At 44.5% G+C, this 25,507-nt stretch overlaps 1 protein-coding gene across 2 annotated transcripts in view; it reads left to right on the forward strand.

Moving 5' to 3' along the window:
• LOC142251431 (protein Wnt-7a-like) overlaps positions 1 to 24,931 on the forward strand; it is a 42,880-nt gene extending 17,949 nt beyond the window's left edge. For both annotated transcript variants that reach the window (XM_075324231.1, XM_075324230.1), the window contains exons 3-5: positions 10,643 to 10,869; positions 19,251 to 19,522; positions 21,922 to 24,931. In XM_075324231.1, coding sequence (XP_075180346.1) covers positions 10,643 to 10,869; positions 19,251 to 19,522; positions 21,922 to 22,401 — 979 coding nt within the window. In that variant the 3' untranslated portion in view covers positions 22,402 to 24,931. The remainder of the gene's footprint in view (positions 1 to 10,642; positions 10,870 to 19,250; positions 19,523 to 21,921) is intronic.
• Positions 24,932 to 25,507: the final 576 nt, after the last annotated feature.

Consider the following 25,507-nt stretch of genomic DNA (forward strand, 5'->3'; position numbering starts at 1 on the left):
GGAATCTACAGAATATACAGTTATGTCAGAGTACAGTTACAAGCAAAGCATGGGTTACAAACAGGTATGCAATTCAATCAGTTACCTTGTGTGTCTGGCCACAGGGGGGCGCTGTAGACCAGGTTTCCAGGAACTCTCTCACAGGTCTGTCCCAACCAGGCCCCCGAGCAGAAGAACGCTGGAAAATGGCCGAAGTAGGGTTATCAACCTGGGCAGATCCAGGTCCCCTCCTACCTTAGTGACCTCACAGGGAAGCACTGCCACTCCCCCTGCATGGATCAGAATTATCCAGCCAAGGGGATTTTGGCTATAACTTTGCCTGGGAGCGTCGTAGGCAGACGCCAATGCTCTCATTGTGACAGTTATGAATTTAGCTACAGAACGAGGGGACTCATGACCTGTCTGCCAGTTCCCCATTGGCTGATATCACGCCTGGGGCATTTCCCAATGTCCTGTTCCCATAAAAAGGGGGTGCCGGCATCGTCCACATGCGGAGACACCATTTTTATGGTTGCCATATTTATCGGAAATATGGCTTGCGAGATATGAACCATTTTTTACTGGAGTCGTTCTGTCTGGCTATTTCCAGAGCCTTGCTAATTAGCTAGCAGCTCCTACTACAGGGTGACGGCAGGGAGCCATCCTGTGTCCATTGTCCCAAAGCCACCTAATTTCCATATCACAGGACATGGCCATGGAGTTTGTTGCTAAACCAGTTGTGTGGGGGAAAGGGGGGTTGACACCAGGAGAGGGCTTCCTGACATACTTGAATATCATGATTTATCGTCATCTCTCCGGATTTACCTCACATACACATTTCTTTACAAACACTCCACATTTTAGGAGGTCAAAAGTAATTGGACAAATAAACCAAACCCAAACAAAATATTTTAATTTTCAATATTTTGTTGCGAATCCTTTGGAGGCAATCACTGCCTTAAGTCTGGAACCCATGGACATCACCAAACGCTGGGTTTTCTCCTTCTTAATGCTTTGCCAGGCCTTTACATCCGCAGCCTTCAGGTCTTGCTTGTTTGTGGGTCTTTCCGTCTTAAGTCTGGATTTGAGCAAGTGAAATGCATGCTCAATTGGGTTAAGATCTGGTGATTGGCTTGGCCATTGCAGAAGGTTCCACTTTTTTGCACTCATGAACTCCTGGGTAGCTTTGGCTGTATGCTTGGGGTCATTGTCCATCTGTACTATGAAGCGCCGTCCGATCAACTTTGCGACATTTGGCTGAATCTGGGCTGAAAGTATATCCCGGTACACTTCAGAATTCATCCGGCTACTCTTGTCTGCTGTTATGTCATCAATAAACACAAGTGACCCAGTGCCATTGAAAGCCATGCATGCCCATGCCATCACGTTGCCTCCACCATGTTTTACAGAGGATGTGGTGTGCCTTGGATCATGTGCCGTTCCCTTTCTTCTCCAAACTTTTTTCTTCCCATCATTCTGGTACAGGTTGATCTTGGTCTCATCTGTCCATAGAATACTTTTCCAGAACTGAGCTGGCTTCATGAGGTGTTTTTCAGCAAATTTAACTCTGGCCTGTCTATTTTTGGAATTGATGAATGGTTTGCATCTAGATGTGAACCCTTTGTATTTACTTTCATGGAGTCTTCTCTTTACTGTTGACTTAGAGACAGATACACCTACTTCACTGAGAGTGTTCTGGACTTCAGTTGATGATGTGAACGGGTTCTTCTTCACCAAAGAAAGTATGCGGCGATCATCCACCACTGTTGTCATCCGTGGACGCCCAGGCCTTTTTGAGTTCCCAAGCTCACCAGTCAATTCCTTTATTCTCAGAATGTAACCGACTGTTGATTTTGCTACTCCAAGCATGTCTGCTATCTCTCTGATGGATTTTTTCTTTTTTTTCAGCCTCAGGATGTTCTGCTTCACCTCAATTGAGAGTTCCTTAGACCGCATGTTGTCTGGTCACAGCAACAGCTTCCAAATGCAAAACCACACACCTGTAATCAACCCCAGACCTTTTAACTACTTCATTGATTACAGGTTAACGAGGGAGACGCCTTCAGAGTTAATTGCAGCCCTTAGAGTCACTTGTCCAATTACTTTTGGTCCCTTGAAAAAGAGGAGGCTATGCATTACAGAGCTATGATTCCTAAACCCTTTCTCCGATTTGGATGTGAAAACTCTCATATTGCAGCTGGGAGTGTGCACTTTCAGCCCATATTATATATAGAATTGTATTTCTGAACATGTTTTTGTAAACAGCTAAAATAACAAAACTTGTGTCACTGTCCAAATATTTCTGGACCTAACTGTATATAGGGTGGTGAGGGACCCCAGGGATCAGCAGTAGGTTTGGACAAGGGTCACCAGCTCTCCCTTCCTTAGACGCAGTTCCCCTTCATTTTCGCCGTACGCTTGGTACTTCCCTAGCGTGGCACTCGGTCAAATAACCAACCATAGACACAAATACTTGGTTTGCTTGCTCCATGCTCATAAAAGGGGGGTTGCAAAAATTGCCCCTCTCTATAATGTCCGTGTACCCCAAAACAAAGGGGTTGTTTTTAAGAGGTAAAGTAGATTCTGATCATATTAGACGATATATACTGCACACAATCATGCCACCTAGCTGCCTCTTATTCATGTGCTTTGGCAGATGTGCCCAAGATAGACATGGCTGTGATATCGAGGCATGTTCCAGACACGTTATACCAGACCAGACAGAAAAGCAAATCAATCTTAATTAAACAAGCGACTGCAGGGGAAATGGGTGAGGCATAGCATTCTCATTGCTGACAAATTTGATGTGTGTGTATTCATACAGAATATAACAAAAGTGAGTACACCCCTCAAATTCTTGTAGATTTTGTCATATTTCTTATCATGGGACAACACTGAAGATCTGACCCTGTGATACAATGTAAGGCCTCTTTCACACGTCCGTGCCTCCAGTACGTGTTTGATCAGTTTTCTCACGTACCGGAGACACAGGCACACGTAGACCCATTAATATCAATGGGTCTGCGCTCACGTGCGTATTCTGCCATGGACCGTGTGTACATCTGGAGCATACGTGTGCTCCACGCGTAGACATGTCCGTTTTCTCTCCGGCATCACGGGTGTCACACGGAACGCAAACGAGTCACACGTTACACAAACGGACTACAGGGATGTGTTCCGTGTGACACGCACCGGAGAAAACACATGTCTGCGATAAAAAAAAAACAACATTACTCACCTTCTCCAGCCCTGCTGTCTCTGCCGCTGCTGTCACTTGCTGCCGACCGCCGCTCATTATGCTCATTGCATATTCACTTCACTGCGGCCGGAAGCAGCAGCAGCGGGGAGTCGGCAGGACTGGAGACCGAAGATCAGCACCACGGACAGCAACGCCAGGGACAGGTGAGTAGAAAGTTCCCGTTCTCCGTGTCTCATCACGGATAACACACTGAGAACACACGTGTGCCATAAACACGGCTCACGGAGGGCAAAACGCACCTTTGACACGTCCGTGAAAAACGTGAGTGGTTTTTCACGGACGTGTGAAAGAGGCCTAACAGGCTACATTTAGTGTCCTCTAAATAACTCATCACACAGCCATTAATGTCTAAACCGCTGGCAACAAAAGTGAGCACATCCCTAATAAAAATACTCAAATTGTGCCCAATTGTGAATATTTTGTATGGTCACCATTATTTTCCAGCACAGACTTAACTCTCTTGGGCATGGAGGTCACTAGAGCTTCACAGGAGCCGCTGGATTCTCTTCCATCCTCCATGACGACATCACGGAGCTGGTGGGTATTAGAGACCTTATGCTCCTCCACCTTCCATTTCAGGAAGCCCATGGGATTTAAGTCTGGAGACACTTGGACAGTCCAGCACCTTTACCCTCAGTTTCTTTAGCAAGACTGTGGTTGTCTTGGAGGTGTTTATTCATTATCATATTGGAATATGAAGGGAGGGGATCATGCTCTGCTTCAGTATGTCACAGTACATGTTGGCATTCATGGTTCCCTCAATGAATTGTAACACACCACATTTGGCAGCACTCATGCAGCCTCAAACCATGACCCTCCACCACCATGCCTGACTGTAGGCAGGACACACTTGTCTTTGTAGTCCTCATCTATTTGCCACGACACATTCTTCACACCATTTGAACCAAATAAGCTTATCTTCGTCTCCTCAGACCACAGGACACATGGTTCCACCAATAATCCATGTCCTTTGTCTTTTTTTTTGCCTTTTCAAATATACATTGTTATAAATTCTTGATTTTTAAGATCTCTGCTTGCTGCCATTGACTGGGCTCCTTCATTGGTCTCAGTCATGGGATGGGAGACTCGGAGCGGCACTATACAGATAGTCCAGTTATCGTAGATGGGTCTTGCACTTGTGTGCCCATCACTTCGGTTTAAACTGACAGCAAGCAGAGATCTTGAAACTTGAAAACTATCAGAAATTGATAAAGTTTATTAGAAAGTTGCATAACAGTTGAATTTACTGAAAACCCCCATTAAAGTGTAGATGTCAGCATAATTTTGGGCTACAAATGTGTCATCCTCCAGATCACAGTACCCACCACCTAAATATCTGCTTGGATACCAGGGTTCCTACTAATGATGGTGCCATCCCAGCAGCAATAAAAAAAACTTTGGACTATTCCCTTTTCCCAGAAGAATCGTTGACCCTCAGGATTTTTACCAATATTTTCGGTAGTCCAGGAAAGAGTCTCCTTTTTTTCCAGGAAAGAGTCTGGGAGATTTGGCATGAAAGCTATACATTTTACAAGATAAGGCCAGGAATTTCAAGTTAAAGGGATTTTCCCATGAACAAGGTTAATTTTAATAGATCTTGGAATAATAATAATTTCCACAATTGGATGTGTTTAACAAAAATGTTCCTGTGCTGAGATAATCTTATATATGTGTCCCTGCTGTGTACTGTGTAATGGCTGTGTCTGATTGTACAGGGACATGGTCTGATCATATCACATCTCCTGAGCAGAGGAGGAAGTAAAAAAAAAAAAGTATAAAGACATTACAGCACGAGATCATAACTGATTCTTTCTGTGAGGTAAAACTTTTTAAAAACAGATAGGGAAATGTTTTACCTCACATAAAGAATCATTTGCGATCTCATGCTATAATATCTGTATACTCTCTTGCAACCTTAGGATTGGACATACTGGATCCTTAACTTCCTAGACATCATCTGTCCATAGCAGCATGTTGGCCAACCTGTAAGTATCAGCAGGTTCAGCCGACATTAGTTTAATATGTATGGGGGGGTTACATTTCTTGGAGACGCAGGCAGCAGCAGAGGGCCATTTTACAAAAACAGTATATGTGTCCCTTGATTTCCTAAATCTTATCATAGTACCCTCTCTTATATTTATTTTTCATCCCACTAGTTGGAAGCTACTTTTGAGGTACCACGGATGCACATATGGAGTACTAGGCTACTTTTGAGGTGCCACGTAGGAAATGGGGCCCACTGCCAAGGTGCCAGTGGGCCGCATCTCTTACTGGAGTCGCACAGAGGCACATATGAAGCACTAGGCCTCAAATCTGTCTTTGTTGTCCATAGCAACCAATCAGATCTCAGCTTTCATTTCTGAAACTGCTCTGGAAAAATGAAAGCTGAGCTGCGATTGGTTGTTATGGATAAATTTGCCCATCTGCATTGTATGTAGATGTAGCCAGACAGAAAAGGGCCCCTATGCAGAAAAAAGTACATGGGCCCTTTTCAGTCTAATGATTCTTCAAAACACACAAGTCCACCTGGTTTCGAGGTAGAAATGGGCCCCCTTACCTATTGGGCCTCTGTGCAACTGCACAGGTAGCACCAATTATATTTTGGGCCCATACATATTGGCCTGTTGGCAAACTTGTAAATATGGGCAGGTTCAGCCGACATTAGTTTAATAACTATGGGGGGGTTACATTTCTTGGAGACGCAGACAGCAGCAGGGGTCCATTTACAAAAACAGTATATGTGTCCCTTGTTTTCCAAAATCTTATCATAGTAGTCCCTCTTATATTTATTTTTCATCCCACCAGTTGGAAGCTACTTTTGGGGTGCCACGGATGTACATATGAAGCACTAGGCCTCAAATCTGTCTTTGTTGTCCATAGCAACCAATCAGATCTCAGCTTTCATTTCTGAAACTGCTCTGGCAGAATGAAAGCTGCGATGTGATTGGTTGCTATGGATAAATCTGTATTTAGATGTAGCCAACATACATAATGTAGAGTTTTTACATGTAGCCAAAATGGTGAACGCGCGCACTGTCCCCCTCCCTGTTTCATACGTTTCTCGCTCTCATGGGGCCCAGTGGGCATCTCTCTTGTATTTCGTGATAAATAAATAATAAAAACGTGACTTTAGTGTTAAGTGACAGAACGCTTGATCTGTTAGCGGGACACACAGGCGTTTTGTTCTGGGAGGCCGGCACAGAAAGGCCCCTTGTGTTGTTTTGGGTAGTTCAGTTACAGGCTGTGGATAGATCGATAGAGGATTTCATGACCTGTTATCTGCCACCATTCCACCCCCACTGCCCCCGACATCTTTGCCCAGCCTGGCACGATGGGAGAACAAGGTTTCTCATTTTAACCCGCTCATGTCTAAATGCTACGAGTTGTAGTTGGTACCAATACCTGAAACATCTTGGTGTATTAACAAAATGCACCCTAAAATTCAGGACAAAATGGTGCCAACCCTAACCGTACAGGGGCATAGCGAGTAAATATGGCGCCGCAGAGCACGATTACAAAGCTTTTAAGTGACATACTTAGGGTACAGGTGACTTATTTAGGTACAGGTGACATATTTAGGGTACAGGTGACATATTTAGGGTTCAGGTGACTTATTTAGGGTTCAGGTGACATATTTAAGGTACAAGTGAGATATTTAGGGTTCAGGTGACTTATTTAAGGTACAAGTGAGATATTTAGGGTTCAAGTGACATATTTAGGGTACAGGTGACGTATTTAGGGTTCAGGTGACATATTTAGCATTCAGCTGACTAATTTAGGGTACTGGTGACATATTTAGGGTATAGGTGACATACTTAGGGTTCAGTTGGCTAATTTAGGATACAGGTGACTAACTTATGGTACAGGTGACATATTTAGGGTACAGGTGACATATTTAGGGTTCAGGTGATATATTTAGGCTACAGGTGACATATTTAGCATTCAGCTAACTAATTTAGGGTACAGCTGACATATTTAGGGTTCAGGTGAGATATTTTGGGTACAGGTGACATATTTAGGGTTCAGGTGACTTATTTAGGGTTCAGGTGACTTATTTAGGGTACAGGTGACTTATTTAGGCTACAGGTGACATACCTAGGGTTCAGGTGGCTAATTTAGGATACAGTTGACTAATTTATGGTACAGGTGACATATTTAGGGTACAGGTGACATATTTAGGGTTCAGGTGAGATATTTAGGCTACAAGTGACTTATTTAGGGTACAGGTGACATATTTAGGGTACAGAAGACATATTTAGGGTTCAGGTGACTTATATAGGGTACAGGTGACATATTTAGTGTACAGGTGACTTATTTAGCGTTCAGGTAACTTATTTAGAGTTCAGGTGATATATTTAGGGTACAGGTGACATATTTAGGGTTTTGGTGATTTATTTAGGGTTCCGTTGACTTATTCAGGGTTCAGGTGAGATATTTAGGGTATAGGTGACTTATTTAGGGTACAGGTGACATATTTAGGGTACAGAAGACATATTTAGGGTTCAGGTGACTTATATAGGGTACAGGTGACATATTTAGGGTACAGAAGACATATTTAGGGTTTAGGTGACTTAAATAGGGTGCAGGTGACATATTTAGGGTACAGGTAACTTATTTAGGTACAGGTGACATATTTAGGGTACAGAAGCCATATTTAGGGTTCAGGTGACATATTTAGGGTTTTGGTGACTTATTCAGGGTTCAGGTGACTTATTTAGGGTTCAGGTGACATATTTAGGGTACAGGTGACATATTTAGGGTTCAGGAGACATGTTTAGGGTACAGGTGACATATTTAGGGTTCAGGTGAATTATTTAAGGTACAGGTGACTTATTTAGAGTTCAGGTGACATATTTAGGATTCAGGTGACATATTTAGGGTTCAGGTGACTTATTTAGGGTACAGGTCACATATTTAGGGTTCAGGTGACTTTCATAGGATTCAGGTGACTTATTTAGGGTTCAGGTGACCTATTTAGGGTACAGGTGACATATTTAGGTCTCAGGTGACTTATTTATGGTTCAGGTGACATATTTAGGATTCAGGTGACATATTTAGGGTTCAGGTGACATATTTAGGGTTCAGGTGACTTATTTAGGGTTCTTGTGACTTATTTAGGGTAACGGTGACATATTTAGGATTCAGGTGACATATTTACCTCAGATTTTCTACTTGGATATGAATACAGTGGTAGAAGCCATGTGGATAAGCTTTTACAAATGTCACATACAAGGTTATCCTGGAAAAACAGTTGGTTCCTTCTGCTCAGGCAATGTTCCCCAACTCTGAGGACTGTTTTTTCCAGCAGGACAATGCGCCATATTACACAGCTAGGTCAATGGATGTGGATGAAGGATCACCACATCAAAACCCTGTCATGGCCAGCCCAATCTCCAGACCTGAACCCCATTGAAAACCTCTGGAATGTAATCAAGAGGAAGATGGATAGTCACAAGCCATCAAACAGAGAAGAACTGCTTACATTTTTGTACTAGGAGTGGCATAAGGTGACCCAAAAGCAGTGTGACAGACTGGTGGAAAGCATGCCGATCATAATCATGGTTATTCCACAAAATATTGATTTCTGAACGCTTCATGAGATAAAACATTATTAGTATTGTTGTGTCTAAATAATTATGAACTTGTTTTCTTTGCATTATTTGAGGTCTGAAAGCACTGTGCATTTTTTTGTTATTTTGACCATTTCTCATTTTCAGAAAATAAATGCAAAATCTTTTGCTTGGAAATTCGGAGACGTTGTCAGTAGTTTATAGAATAAAAGAACAATTTACATGTTACTCAAAAATATACCTATAAAGAGAAAAATCATAAAAACTGAAAATTTGGAAGTGGTCTCTTAATTTTTGCCAGAGCTGTATATATATATATATATATATATATATATATATATACATCCACCACCATCTTTTGCCTTCATTTTAGTGGTTGTATATGGAATAATTCTACATGAAAAGCAAAAAACATTGCCTGGGGAGGGGGACTAGATTTCATTGGGACCACGAGAGGACATGATTTTGAGGGCCCAGCCTGTAGTGTTTGTTGTTATCATTGTGCACTCAGGATATATCATCGATAAGGTCTATAAGGTCTACTAGTCTACCCTAGTGATTTGCTCTAGATAGTGCCGAATGTGGTCATATTTTGCTGAAGAATTGGGGCCTATTATTGTTTCTGAACCTTTACTGGGATCCTTTGGTACTCTTGGCCAATCCAACTTTAAGGGTCTATGCACACAGTGCAATTTTTGATGTGTTTTTTGAGAAATCTGTGCTTAAATCTGCATACCTATCCTGAATCCAGCAAAGTCTATGAGATTTCTGAAGTGCTGTGCTTTTTTTTTTTCCTTGGTGATTTTGGTGCAGAAAAAAATCTTCAGCATGTCAATTTTTGGAGCGTTTTTTTCCTGCATTTTTTTAGTTCTTCCAGTCATTGACTTCACTAAAAAAACACATGCGTTTTTGGTGCATTTTTCTGGGAGAAGGTGCAGATTTGATGCAGAAAATTTCTGCAAAAAATCTGCTGGGTGTGCACATACCCTTAAGGGAACCAATCAGCAGGTTTTTGCCCTATAAACTATATACCCTCCATGGATCCAACACCAGATGCTTCAATTTTTTTGGATCGTTTGCAGCAGTGACGTCACGTCTATAGTATCTATCACCACTACAGACAATCACTAAACTAGCATGAGCCGCTGATCTCAGTAATTGGCTGATTTTTTTTCTACAACCCTATGGTACAATTCCATTTTACAAGGGATAACCCCTTTAACCGAAGAATGATGCAATTGTGCAAGATTTTGGTTTACATTATGTCCATGGTGTATATAGATCGGGGCGGACAACCTGTGCAGCCGCACAGGGGACCAAGAAGTAAGGGGTCCATTTCTACCTCCAAAGCAGATGGAATTGTCCTTTTGGGCTTATCAGGTCTCTGCTATTTGGACATTGCCCATTGTCCCAATTGCTTGGCCAAGCCATAGTCACCACCGGCTGTGCATTTACCATAGACGTATTCTATGGCCATGTCCTACAAGTTATGAATGACCCTCAGTTCTCTACTGAATCAATATTAATGAGGATCTACTGTCTCAATACCCCGGAAACTAGCAACATTGCAATTCTAAAAGGGTCTTTTCATGGTCTTATACCGCTTGAAAGGAGCAGGTGCCGGCTCCCCTCCCTATGTGCAGACCCTGATTTCCCCTATACAAAACTGTGCATCCATTTATATATATATTTTTTTTAATTGCAAGGTTATATAAAATATTGCATTTATTCTATTCATTTACATCATGTTTTTGGTTATTTTATGCTTTTTATTGAGTACACCGACACTACTGTCTTCTAAATGTGCTATCTCTTCTTGTCTTCTCTTTGTCAGAGGTGTATCTTCTGTGCTAGCTCTTGGAGCCAGTATTATCTGCCGAAAAATGCCGGGTCTTTCACCAAGACAGAGAAGCATTTGTGAAGCCCGTCCAGATGCCATGGTAGCCATAGGTACGGGGGTACGCTTAGGAACCGAAGAATGCCGTTATCAGTTTCAGCATAGCCGATGGAACTGCAGCTCTTTGGCGGAACCAAGTCTCTTTGGACCGGAGCTAAAAGTAGGTACGTGTGAGGTGCCTGACATATACGATAAATTATTCCTTTTAATATAAAAACCTGATGTCATGGTTCTGATATACTATGTTCGGCTCTCTTGCAGAGCTGATGGTCTGTGGTTGCATTGTGCTCCGGTGGATGGGTTGTTTCCCGATCCTGCATTGGTGCTGGCAGGGGCCTGTTCACAGGAGCCTCATTCCGGGTAATTCCTCTGCTTCATTAGAGAGCAACCTCCCCTAGAACGCCGCCAGTCGTAGTTCCTGTTCTGCAGTTAGTGCCTCTGGCTCCCATAAGTGAACTGTTCTGATCTTGTCCAGTGACCCAGTTCACTAGTTTTCCTTCTCCGCCCATGTCCCTGACTCTCATGTTATCCTCTGGCTCCTGACCTATGGCTCGTACCCTGACCTCGGTGCCGCTTTTTCTCTGGGTTCCATACATGACTTCCTGGCTTCTGACCTCCAGCTCGTACCCTGACCTAAGCTCCGCTTTCTCCTTGTGTTCCATGCATGACATCCTGGCTCCTGACCTCCGGCTCATACCCTGACCTCGGCTTTGATTTCTCCCTGTGTTCCATATGTGATTTCCTGACTCCTGACCCCCGGCTTGTCTGACTACTTCTCTACTAGTTGTATCTAGTGACACCTAGTTATTGAGAAGCACACCTGACATGAGTCCTAAACAGGAGTCAGACATTGAACGGTTCTATAGCTCCTGCAATTTCAAGGCCAAAAAGCAACAGATTGCCTCTACTGTATTCTTTGGCCAACAGCTAATCTTACCTGTTCCGCCATAAACACAGATGATTTTATCAAAAAGAAGAGGGAGACAAGGTACTTCTCTGTTAGTGGCTTATCCTGCGGGGCCAAAGACTTGGGCAGGTTACGAACTTATGATCCAACATGAATGATCCCTCTTTCCCCCAATATCTGCCATTGGGAGGAGAATCGGTTGACTTCCATACACACTAGATGGTCTGGCGATCCCACCTGGCCATCATGTACCTTCCCTCAAATGCCCATTTCTGCCTAGTGTTTCTCAGTCCATGTGTTGCTGGAAAAACTAGCTAAAAAGTAGTATGGATGTAGGATTAAAGGGTATTATCACAGCAGGAGCTGCCAACAAAAAGGGTTGTAGCTATATAGGTTTTTCTGGTAACTTTTGCATGTGGACCTCCATTCCCGATAATGGTCAAATACCTCACTGGGATGTAACCACAGCAGTTCTATACGAAAATGTGGCCATGTACTGTCACTATGTGACTGCTGGATAGCGAGGGGCAGGGGACGTCTATACTGTCCCTCACGCTAGGGGACCCTAGGCTATCCCTATTATCAGAGTTACCCCTAATGGTGGAGATGCCTTAGTCCCATGCCTTGCTATTCTCCTGAATAGAGCTCATCTGTTCCTGCCCCAAAGAGAAGAAAGAGGCAGGAGTGTGATGGAAACACAGATTTGGACAGACAGAGAAAAAAAAAATCTCAGACTCACTGCGAGCTCACAGGAGTAAAAAGTAAGAGACTAAGGAGAAAATCAAGAGAAGTAAGGCAGAAACAAAAGGACAACAAGGATTAACACCCCAACTGCTCACAGCAATAATGCACAACAATCACTAGTAAGTCTGAATCAAACCACCTCTCCAGATCAGTATAGACAAGCTATAGCTGGCATTAAAGGAAGTGTTCAGCCTGCCTACATGGGAGAAGAGCGAATGTGACTGGCTCCCCTACAGCATGTGACCAAAAGAGATTAACAAACAGCCTAGCAGAGATTAACCACAAGTTAACGACCAAGTCTCCCTGTGCTGATCAGAGACATCAGAAAGGTTACAAGGCAGACTGCAAGAATTTGGAGTTTCCACAGATCTGGACACTGCCATGACAGACGGTGATGCTTGCAAAAGCCTACTTGTGACATGCACTTAAATGATCCCAATATTGAAAGTTATCTCCTATCCTATTGAATTAAATATTAATCTAATTTTATTTTAGCTTAACTATTATGTAGTTTAATGTTTCAACCCTAAATGGACCTTTTTTTGGGGGGATGCATTTGTAAAGTGCTGGAGAGGGGCAGTCATGGGTGAGGGTTGGGGTCCTTGACCCACCCTGGCACAGTACAGACTCGGGGGGGGGGGCAGATTGGTGTATGGAGTGAGTGTGGAGTGTGCAGCTGGACACTCCGGATCTCCCATTACGGCTGCAATCAGGGTGCCACCGGCTATCATAGAGGGCGAGGGTTTGGCACTGCTGGTGGTAGGTGCTGTGCTGCGGATGGCTATGTTACTTTCTCAGGATAACTCATAGAGTCTTCTATCATGCGGTGTCAGTGGCCCTGTTAGTCAACACCAACTCCGCCGGCTGTCCGCACTGTTCACATTTGCCACTTAAGGAGGGGGGCGCTGTCTGGTCACTTGCTCTACCTCACTGTAGCCTCCCTGTTGCCATCTGCATCTTCTGGTCACCAGGGTTCTTCCACCTGCTCGATCTTCTGCCTGTTGACCTCCACACCACTCTGCTACATCTGTTGTTTGTCCTTGTCTCTCTTACTCTTCCCTATCTGCCTGTACCCGGGAAACCTCTGCCCTATATCTCATCCTGTGCTCGTGAACCACCCCCTCACTTAACCCATGCTGCCCTGTCACTCCATATCCATCCCTTCTCACTAAGGGACATGGGAAACAGTGACACCTGGTGGAAGCTGGCCGTATTACACAGGAGGTGATGTCATACAATACAATACAATGCAGTAAAAGAAAACATACACATATACATTGCAATACCACAAGTCACCAGATTGAAGTAGGGGGGGTAGGGCACTGGAAACCCTATTACACATTACAACTGGGGCCCCTCAGTACATCTGTAGCGGCAGCTCCTCTGCAGAGACACCGACTTACTCACTGCCCCGTTCTCCCCCGCACATCCTCATATGCTGCTGCCTCCTTCCCCTCCCGAGCACTGTACATGCCACACAGGGTTCCTGGCAGTGCACCTAAGATGCGTGGGCACTCCTCTTAAAGGGCCGGTGTGCCATTTCCAGGAAATGCATCTCAGCCTATGGCACTGTGTAGTTTAGGCACCCTCCCATTACGGGAGGTGACTGCACAACGCTTCTAGTTAATCAGTTAATCTCCAGTCTGCTACCTAACTAATTTTCAGATCCTGAGCTCTGGTCCCGTTATCTCTGTGACCGTCTCCAGTACCTGCCTTCCCATACCTGTCTATCCCTGCCATGCCCACCATTCCTGTCCGTATCCGTCTGTCCAGCCTGCCCCAGTCATTCCACTTGTACCTGGCTATTCCTGAGTCCGTCACCTACTCTAGAGGTCAGCTGCCACAGTCGCGATCACTGCCCTGGGAGTGGTACCTGGTGTCTGCCTCACGGTGGGTGCTTTGTTAATGCCCTCCCACTTAAAGGTAAGCCTGTGGTCAAGTGGGTCCACTAATCCTACTCACTGCCATTGAACCGGCCGCGAGCGTTACAACATCTTTCAACAAATGGAAACTCTTAAAGCAATTTATCAAGGTATTGTAACTGAACCATCCCGTAATCCTTTGCTTACCCCCTGTACTGCAGCATTGCGAGGGCATATATAACAATGAGAAATGTATACAATCCCATCCTGTTATCATAATTCACCCTATAGTATAAATACTCACTGAATGGTATACATATTAATGCAAATATTCAATATCACCTTGTGTTTTACTATCTTCCTCCGTCCAGATGTAACAAGACAATCACGAAATGTGTTTCCAAATTCCTTTGTCTCCCGGCAGTAAATCACCGGTGAATGCAATGCTACAGTGTTTGCATTAGATAAATATTTCTTTCCAGATGTTGCATTTATCTTTTTATATCATTAATTGGGTAATTTTGCATGATGGACACAATGGTATGCACAATTGTATGCGGATGTTATTCTGCTGCTGTCTGAAGACTCGAATATATGGGCGGCACGGTGGCTCAGTGGTGAGCACTGCAGTCTTGCGGCGGCTCAGTGGTTAGCACTGCAAGCTTGTGGTGGCTCAGTGGTTAGCACTGCAGTCTTGTGGTGGCTCAGTGGTTAGCACTGCAGTCTTGTGGTGGCTCAGTGGTTAGCACTGCAGTCTTGTGGTGGCTCAGTGGTTAGCACTGCAGTCTTGCGGCGGCTCAGTGGTTAGCACTGCAGTCTTGTGGTGGCTCAGTGGTTAGCACTGCAGTCTTGTGGTGGCTCAGTGGTGAGCACTGCAGTCTTGCGGCGGCTCAGTGGTTAGCACTGCAAGCTTGTGGTGGCTCAGTGGTTAGCACTGCAGTCTTGTGGTGGCTCAGTGGTTAGCACTGCAGTCTTGTGGTGGCTCAGTGGTTAGCACTGCAGTCTTGCGGCGGCTCAGTGGTTAGCACTGCAGTCTTGTGGTGGCTCAGTGGTTAGCACTGCAGTCTTGTGGTGGCTCAGTGGTTAGCACTGCAGTCTCGTGGTGGCTCAGTGGATAGTACTGCAGTCTTGTGGTGGCTCAGTGGTTAGCACTGCAGTCTTGCAACGCTGAGGTCCTGGGTTCAAATCCCACCAAGGACAACATCTGCAAGGAGTTTGTATGTTCTCCCTGTGTTTGCGTGGGTTTCCTCCGGGTTCTCCGGTTTCCTCCCACACTCCAAAGACATACAGATAGGGACTCTAGATTGTGAGCCCCAATGGGGACAGTGTTGCCAATGTATGTAAAGCGCTGCGGAATATGTAAAGGTAGACACTGACGCTAGGGAGAAGCGAGAGGGGCACAACCTAACTCAATTGTGGTGGATCCTCGAGCTCTCTAACGTCCTTAGACGGGTCCTTCCCCATGCGCCGTCAAGTGCCAAGTCCTTGACTGACCCTGGACTTTAGATAATCAGAGAAAGTTCAACAGCTCACCAGAATCTTGACTTGTATGTTCAGGCTGGGTGCGGTGCACGGAGGTTTCTTGGGCCGTCTACCAGTTATTCAGAGGAATATTAAAGAGGTGTCCAGCTTCCGCAACAAAAATATGGAGGATAAGAGGTTTTTGCAATGAAACATCGCTATGACTAAGGGCAAACATGCCTGAAACGCGTCAGCATATGTTTTAATAAATATCATGTCTTAATGCAAGATCTTCCTATCCTCCATATTTTTGTTGTGGAAGCTGGACATCTCTGGACTTGCCGTAACTAGTGCGCAAGCCAGCAAAACACTAGTCTTACTACTAATGTAAAGACGAATGAGGAAGAGGAGACAAATAAGGAAAAACAAACAATAGTAGAAACTCCAATTCTTTTCCTTTTCCACCAAATCCTGCTGGAAAGAGAACCACAGCTTTCTCCAGAGACAACTCCTTCACAGGTCAGCGTAGAATGAACTATAGCCGGCATAGGCTTGAGTGAGGAGTGGGTTTATATAGCAGATATTAACAGCTACAAGTCAATCTCAGCAGAATGGAAATCTTAAACCCTTCAGTACCAAATGGAATTAAATACGCTCCTACTCAGGAAAAATGATGAGTGAGTTTTAAAACGGATCTGCGATCAACTAAATGCTGTGACCTTTTGATCCCAGATTCCCCCGAAGTCTCAGAAGGACACAACACACTCATGACAGCGATTTTTTTCACTGATCGAACAACAACAGAAACTCTAACTCTTCTCCTTTTCCACTGAATACTACTGGAAAGAGAACCACAGCTTTCTCCAGAGACAACTCCTTCACAGGTCAGCATAGACTGAACTATAGCCGCCATAGGAAAGGGTGAGGAGTAGGTTTATATAGCAGAAGGGTGCATGGCTATGTCAGCAGGATAGAAAAGAAACCTTAACCCCTTCAGCACCAAATATGCTCCTACTCAGGAAAAATGATGAGTGAGTTTTAAGACGGATCTGCAATCAACTAAACTCTGTGACCTTCTGATCCCAGATCCCCCGAAGTCTCAGCTGGGCACAATACTCTCGTGACAACGATTTTTTTTCACTGACCAGACAACAACAGAAACTCTAATTCTTCTCCTTTTCCACCGAATACTACTGGAAAGAGAACCACAGCTTTCTCCAGAGACAACTGCTTCATAAGTCAGCAAAGAATGAACTATAGCCGGCATAGGAGAGGGTGAGGAATGGGTTTACATAGCGGAAGGGAGTTGCTGTAGCTGAGATTAACAGCTACAAGTCAATCTCATCAGGATAGAAAAGAAACCTTATCCCCTTCAGCACCGAAGGGAATTAAATACACTCCTACTCAGGATAAATGATGAGCAGGTTTTAAAATGGATATGCGATCAACTACATGCTGTGACCTTCTGATCCCAGATCCCCCCGAAGTCTCAGCAGGGCACAACACACTTGTGACAGTGATTTTTTTCACTGACCGAACAACAACAGAAACTCCAATTCTTCTCCTATTCCCCCGAATCCTGCTGGAAAGAGAACCCCAGCTTTCTCTACATACAATTCCTTCACAGGTCAGCATAGAATGAACTATAACCGGCATAGGAGAGAGTGAGGAGTGGGTTTATATAGAGGAAGGAAGTGGTTGTAGCTGAGTTTAACAGCTACAAGTCAATCTCAGCAGTATAGAAAAGAAACCTTAACCGCTTTAGCACTGAATGGAACTAATTACGCTCCTACTCAGGAAAAATGATGAGCAGGTTTTAAAACGGATCGACGATCAACTAACCCCATTGAGATCTCACCAGGGTGCGACACACTCGTGCCGGCGATTTTTTTCACTGACCGAAATGAAAAATTTCAGCATACACTAGTTTCTTTCTTGTTTTGTTTGAGACTCGCCCAGTAAAGTCTATGGCTGCAGAAAAAAAAATCGGATGCCATTCGGAGCCATATTTTTTTTATGGATACATTACAATTCCTTAACATAGGAAATTTACACCCTATCCTTAAAACCACATCCGATCCTATACAGGTAACACGGTTGAGTTACTCATTAACGAATTCTTTAGATTAATTACATTGCATTTAGGCTTTCGTCAATAACATCTTAAGGGGATAATGAGAATGCTGCCATTAATAAAATGAATCTTGACGACAGCTTTGATCACTGATAAGTGTTATCTTGATTAGAGGATCTACCTGCGCCGACATGTGAAAAATAAGAATTGTTCAGGATTTATTTAGAATCAATTACCTTCCAAGATGAGGATGAAACCCAAAAAATACGAGGAAACACAAACTTCTTGTAGATTTTGTCCTAGGTGGGATGTGAACCCAGGACTCCGGTGATTGAACGCAACAGTGCTAACTACTGTGGGAAAGCTGTTAACCCCAACATCCCAGTCTTTGTATGTTTTATATTGTCATGTGGTATATACAGATAGAACCGGGGCTCCTAAGGCTGGGGCTCCTAGGCTGACCCTAAGGCTGGGGCTCCTAGGCTGACCCTAAGGCTGGGGCTCCTAGGCTGACCCTAAGGCTGGGGCTCCTAGGCTGACCCTAAGGCTGGGGCTCCTAGGCTGACCCTAAGGCTGGGGCTCCTAGGCTGACCCTAAGGCTGGGGCTCCTAGGCTGACCCTAAGGCTGGGGATCCTAGGCTGACCCTAAGGCTGGGGCTCCTAGGCTGACCCTAAGGCTGGGGCTTCTAGGCTGACCCTAAGGCTGGGGCTTCTAGGCTGACCCTAAGGCTGGGGCTCCTAGGCTGACCCTACAGCTGAGGCTCCTAGGCTGACCCTAAGGCTGGGGCTCCTAGGCTGACCCTAAGGCTGGGGTCCCTGTGCTGTCTCTTATCTTGTAGGTAGACTTGATGGTAGCCAGGTTTGAGCCTCTAGCGTGACCCTGTCACCTGTCCGAGCCCTGATACTACTCTCCCCCACCCTGGGAGTGGGCCAGAAATCCAGTAACCAAAACCCCACAAATAGGCACAGACAATGGTAAACGAAAACTCACACACACTGCACTTAAACACGAAGGAGGGCAGTATGTGAACTGGGGAGTAAAGCAAAAGGGGTAGGGAATTAACGCACAACTGGAGGACTCCCATACCACACAAAACCACAACTTGTAGATCAGCATAGAACTGAATAACCACAGGAACCGAGGAAGCAAAGCTATATCCGGCACTCAGTCCCAGTATCCAGAGCCTTATAAAGGGTGATCAGCAGCCTGAGCTCCCAGCAGATGATCACAAGCCAGCAGGAATTAACTCCTGTTGTATTGAAGAGCAGTGAAGCCAGAATCAGCCGACGCTCATGACAGGTGACATGCTGTGCAACTAAGTGTTCCCAAGCTGTTTGCCAGACTCTGCCGTGTGAACTGAGTCTGACGCCGCCATAACACCCAACGAGTGAAACACTGAACACCGCACGACATATATATGGTAAATTATAGAAAAATATTGCAACGATATATACAAAAATAACAAAAATATCTTGTTTTTTTTTTCCCCTTGACAGGCAGCCGACAAACAGCCTTTTACTATGCCATCCTCTCTGCCGGTATTGCCCACGCCATCACCAACGCCTGCAGTCATGGCAATATGACCTATTGCGGTTGTGACCGGGACAAACACGGAAACCAAGACCATGATAAAGGATGGAGATGGGGAGGGTGCTCTGCGGATGTAAAACATGGCATACGCTTATCCAAAGAGTTTCTGGACGCCAGGGAGGTTAAGCGCAATGCCCGGACCCTCATGAACCTGCACAATAATCTGGTGGGAAGAAAGGTATTGTAACAATTATTTGAAAAATTGATATTTGTATGGACCTGAAATGGGCAAATTTTTGGTATTTGTCCATTATCTAGAAGTCACTGTTATATCATCGGCATGCCCTGACTACATGTTTCTTGGATGCCATTTTGGCAGTGAACTCTAGGTTGGCTGTAGTGACAATTTTCCATGAACCCCCAGACGATTAATAGGACTTTATAGATTAATAATACCGCATTTTATAGCTTTTGACAGCAAACAGAGATATTGAAAACAGAGAAACTACTTTTTGACATGGTAAATGCTAAACAAAATTATAACAGGACTGAAAAATTGAACAATAGATAAGAGGACCTGTCATTTGCTTATGAAAATGTAGTTAAATATCATGTAAAATAAATGACTGAGCTCCCCTGATTCTTCCGCTGTTTTCCGTTTTGCTCTGTGTCGCTCCATTACAAAGATATTCACATTTAGTTTTTGTAGCGCAATATGTGAAATCTCTGCTGGAAGTGCAACTGGGCGTTTTTTCAGAGTCGTCTCTCAGGGTGTGTGCTTTCCCCCAGTGCCAGATACTGCCAATCATAGCTCAGCAAGGTGCTGAAATGTGTTTATCTGCATCTGGGAGGGAGGAGTAAAAGTGCACACACCCCCAAGGAAGACTCTGAGACTGGTAGGCTACCGAGTTGTAGCTGGCAGCATCTGAGAGAAAGGCGTCAAAGTGCACACACCCCAGAGAAGACTTTGAGACTGGTAGACTACCAAGCTGTGGCTGGCAGCATCTGGGAGGGAGGAGTAAAAGTACACACACCCCAGAGAAGACTCTGAGACTGCTAGACTACCGAGCTGTGGCTGGCAGCATCTGAGAGAAAGGGGTAAAAGCGCACACACCCTAAGGAATACTCTGAGACTGCTACACTACCGAGCTATGGCTGGCAGCATCTAGGAGAAAGGGGTAAAAGTCCACACACCCCAGAGAAGACTCTGAGACTGCTAGACTACCGAGCTGAGGTTGGAAGCTTGTGGGAGAAAGGGGGTGAAAGTGCACACACCCCAGAGAAGACTCTGAGACTGCTAGACTACCAAGCTGTGGCTGGTAGCATTTGGGAGAAAAGGGTAAAAGCGCACACACCCTAAGGAATACTCTGAGACTGCTAGACTACCGAGTTGTGGCTGGCAGCATCTGGGAGAAAGGGGTAAAAGTTTACACACCCCAGAGAAGACTCTCAGACTGCTAGACTACCAAGCTGTGGCTGGCAGCATCTGAGAGAAAGGGGTAAAAGCACACACCCCAAAGAGGACTCTAAAGGCCCTGTCACACACATAGATAGATCTGTGGCAGATCTGTGGTTGCAGTAAAATTGTGGACAATCAGTGCCAGGGCCTTTAGACTGTTACACTACCGAGCTATGGCTGGCAGCATCTAGGAGAAAGGCGTAAAAGTGCACACACCCCAGAGAAGACTCTGAGACTGCTAGACTACCGAGCTGTGGTTGGAAGCTTCTGGGAGAAAGGGGGTGAAAGTGCACACACCCCAGAGAAGACTCTGAGACTGCTAGACTACCGAGCTGTGGCTGGAAGCATCCTAGAGAAAGGGGTAAAAGTGCACACACCGTAGAGAAGACTTTGAGACTGCTAGACTACCGAGCTGTGACTGGCGGCATCTGGGAAAAAGGGGTAAAAGTGCACACACCCCAGAGAAGACTGAAGAAACGCCCAGTTGCACTACAACCAGAGATTTCACATACTGCTCCCCAAAAGAAAAAAATGTGACTATCTCTGCAGTTGAGTGACACCACAAAACGGAAAAAAAGTAGAATCAGGGGAGCACTGGGATTTTTACAAGATATTTTACTAAATTTTTTCAAGCAAGTGACAGGTCCTCTTTAAATCAAAATGTGTTTTCCATTTTAATTGACAATGGTCTTTTTTTTACATATATCACAGTCTATATTAATAGAAAAATTAGGGTAATCTTGCAATTTTCACAATGTTTACTTGGGTTATTTTAGATTTTATACTTCCTATCCTTTCAGGAAGAGTTTTCAGCAGACTCCTTATCGTCACAGACAAGATTAGAATGACAGGTAACACCACTATAAACAGTGGTTAACACAGGATCCTTTGATCACAATAAGCGATGTCATAGCTGACCTCCTCCCCATTCCTTCACAATGACATTTGCCCACGCTCATTAGATGCTTCAATACAAAAATTAGGGTGATCATTGCTGCTAATGTGCGTGTGTTGTTTTCTGAACATTGCAAAATTTATCATTTTTACTTTTAATAGATATTGTGATATGGAAAAAGAAATTGTAAAAAAAAAAATCCATGTAACACAAAATCCTGATATAAACAATTAGTGAACCTCAACCCCAATATTAATGTATTTTTTACGTTCCTCCCCTTTAGCTCTTAGAGAAGAACGTCCGCTTGGAGTGTAAGTGTCATGGCGTCTCTGGCTCCTGTACGGTGAAAACCTGCTGGGTGACTTTGCCTCATTTCAGAGAGGTGGGCTTCATGCTAAAGGACAGGTACAAGGAAGCCGTAATGGTGGAACCCATGAGGGGAAGACGTCAACAACTCCCAACATTTCTTAAGCTGAAAAATCCTCAAAGTTACAACAAGCCAGCGGAAACTGACCTGGTGTATATAGACAGCTCCCCTAACTTCTGCGAGAGGAATACCACCACGGGAAGCATGGGGACCCACGGACGTCTATGTAACCGCACATCCTCCCTGTCTGACAGCTGTGAGCTCTTGTGCTGTGGTCGTGGATATAAGACCTTTCAATATATACACACGTGGCAGTGCCACTGCAAGTTCCACTGGTGCTGCCACGTGACGTGTAACACATGCAGCGAAAGGACGCAAGCCTATACGTGCAACTGAGAGCACAGGAGCATGGGCCAAATGGGGCAGATCTTCGAACTTGGAGCCACTGTGCTGCAGAGAGTACATGACCTGAGCATTCATGATTAGGCCACCATGGTCAGATGCCCCAACTCATGGTCTTGGTGGCTTTTCACCACCTGTGTTTGCAGGACAGAGTAACACTTTAAACCACAACTTACACAATTTTTGGTTGAAATGGATTTTTTTCAGATATCTCACCGTTGACGCAGATATCTGACATGGCAGCATGTTTGATTGATGTCTAACGTTGAGAGGCACTGATGTCGATATCTGACATTGTAACACGTTTGATTGATGTCTAACGTTGAGAGGCACTGATGTCGATATCTGACATGGCAGCACATTTGATTGATGTCTAACATTGAGAGGCTCTGATGTCGATATCTGACATGGCAGCACATTTGATTGATGTCTAACATTGAGAGGCTCTGATGGCGATATCTGACATGGCAGCACATTTGATTGATGTCTAATGTTGAGAGTCTCTGATGTCGATATCTGACATGGCAGCACATTTGATTGATGTCTAATGTTGAGAGGCTCTGATGTCGATATCTGACATGGCAGCACATTTGATTAAGGTCTAATGTTGAGAGTCTCTGATGTCAATAGCTGACATGGCAGCACATTTGATTAACGTCTAACGTTGAGAGTCTGATGTCGATATCTGACATGGCAGCACATTTGATTAACGTCTAACGTTGAGAGTCTGATGTCGATATCTGACATGGCAGCACATTTGATTAATGTCTAATGTTGAGAGTCTCTGATGTCGATATCTGACATGGCAGCACATTTGATTAAGGTCTAATGTTGAGAGTCTCTGATGTCGATATCTGACATGGCAGCACATTTGATTGTTATCTAACGTTGAGTCTCTGATGTCGATATCTGACATGGCAGCACATTTGATTAACGTCTAATGTTGAGAGTCTCTGATGTCGATATCTGACATGGCAGCACGTTTGATTGATGTCTAACGTTGAGAGGCTCTGATGTCGATATCTGACATGGCAGCACATTTGATTAACGTCTAACGTTGAGAGTCTGATGTCGATATCTGACATGGCAGCACATTTGATTGATGTCTAACATTGAGAGTCTCTGATGTCGATATCTGACATGGCAGCACATTTGATTAACGTCTAACGTTGAGAGTCTCTGATGTCGATATCTGACATGGCAGCACGTTTGATTGATGTCTAACGTTGAGAGGCTCTGATGTCGATATCTGACATGGCAGCACATTTGATTGATGTCTAACGTTGAGAGTCTCTGATGTAGATATCTGACATGGCAGCACATTTGATTGATGTCTAATGTTGAGAGGCTCTGATGTCGATATCTGACATGGCAGCACATTTGATTGATGTCTAACATTGAGAGGCACTGATGTCGATATCTGACATGGTGGAACGTTTGATTGATGTCTAACGTTGAGAGGCTATGATGTCGATATCTGACATGGCAGCACATTTGATTATCTAACGTTGAGTCTCTGATGTCAATATCTGACATTGTAGCACATTTGATTGATGTCTAATGTTGAGAGGCTCTGATGTCGATATCTGACATGGCAGCACATTTGATTGATGTCTAACATTGAGAGGCACTGATGTCGATATCTGACATGGTGGAACGTTTGATTGATGTCTAACGTTGAGAGGCTCTGATGTCGATATCTGACATGGCAGCACATTTGATTGATGTTGAACGTTGAGAGGCTCTGATGTCGATATCTGACATGGCAGCACGTTTGATTGATGTCTAACATTGAAACGCTCTGATGTCGATATCTGACATGGCAGCACATTTGATTGATGTCTAACCTTCACGTTTGAAAAGGAGGACCCTGCCAATTCCCGTCCTGTATAAATGGTCGTCTTGTAATACCTCTTTTTTCCTGCAGTGGGTGCTGTAGGAAAAGTATATGACCTGCCACAGTTTCCGCTGGAACAGCAACGATCATCCGTTCGATTGGGATTTTCTTGATGAATCCGTCAACTAGGGAAATAATTGCGGATCTCTCCTGTTATTTTACGCTTAAATCCCTTATAGATTGGAGAATAGATGAGGGCGGATCTCCTAAAATCTCACATACTAAAGATATTAGTGATTTCATGGATCTCCAAAAATTATGCGAAATTGGAGTCCACCACTAACCTGGACTGATTTTTTTTTTGTGTTGGGAGTTAGACCTTGACATTTTGACTTGCAACAACCTACGTGTAATGACTAAATTAGTTTTCCAGTTCGATTTAAAATGTCTCTTGTGTTTTCTGAGAGTTTAAAAAAAATTGCCAGAAATAGCACCACTCTTGCCAAAAGGCCATGTTTGGTATTGCATTTGGTTAAATATGGCTAAGCTGCAATACCACTGACTTTTCTTCTGATTTCAGACAAGCTCAGTTTTCTGTTATCACCTATTTGTGTCCATACATCACCTGGGCTCTTCCTCCAATGAACACATGATGGCATCATTGATGATTGGAATGACCCATTGACTGCAGCCCAACAAAGTCTGTGAGATCTGTATGGGATTTAAAACCCAGGGCCTCACGCACCCCAAGCAAGAAGCCTACCACTAGATGAATGAGCCTACCACTTGACTTTCCTCATTGGTCTAGTGGTAGGCTTCTTGCTTGGGGTGCGAGAGGTCCTGGATTTGAATCCCGGACAGAGCCGATGGACTCTGTTGGACTGCGGCCAATGGGTCATTCCAATCCTCAATGATGGCTGTATGTGTTCATTGGAGGAAGAGCCAGGTGACATATTTTACTTCCCCTCATTGCTCTAGTAGTAGGCGTCTTGCTTGGGGTGCGAGAGGTCCTGGATTTGAATCCCGGACAGAGCCCATGGACTCTGTTGGACTGCTGCCAATGGGTCATTCCAATCCTCAATGATGGCTGCATGTGTTCATTGGAGGAAGAGCCAGGTGACATATTTTACTTCCCCTCATTGCTCTAGTGGTAGGCGTCTTGCTTGGGGTGCGAGAGGTCCTGGGTTCGAATCCTGGACAGAGCCCATGGACTCTGTTGGACTGCTGCCAATGGGTCATTCCAATCCTCAATGATGGCTGCGT

This window comes from Anomaloglossus baeobatrachus, chromosome 9 (genome assembly GCF_048569485.1).
Source record: "Anomaloglossus baeobatrachus isolate aAnoBae1 chromosome 9, aAnoBae1.hap1, whole genome shotgun sequence".
NCBI classification, from domain to species: Eukaryota; Metazoa; Chordata; class Amphibia; order Anura; family Aromobatidae; genus Anomaloglossus; species Anomaloglossus baeobatrachus.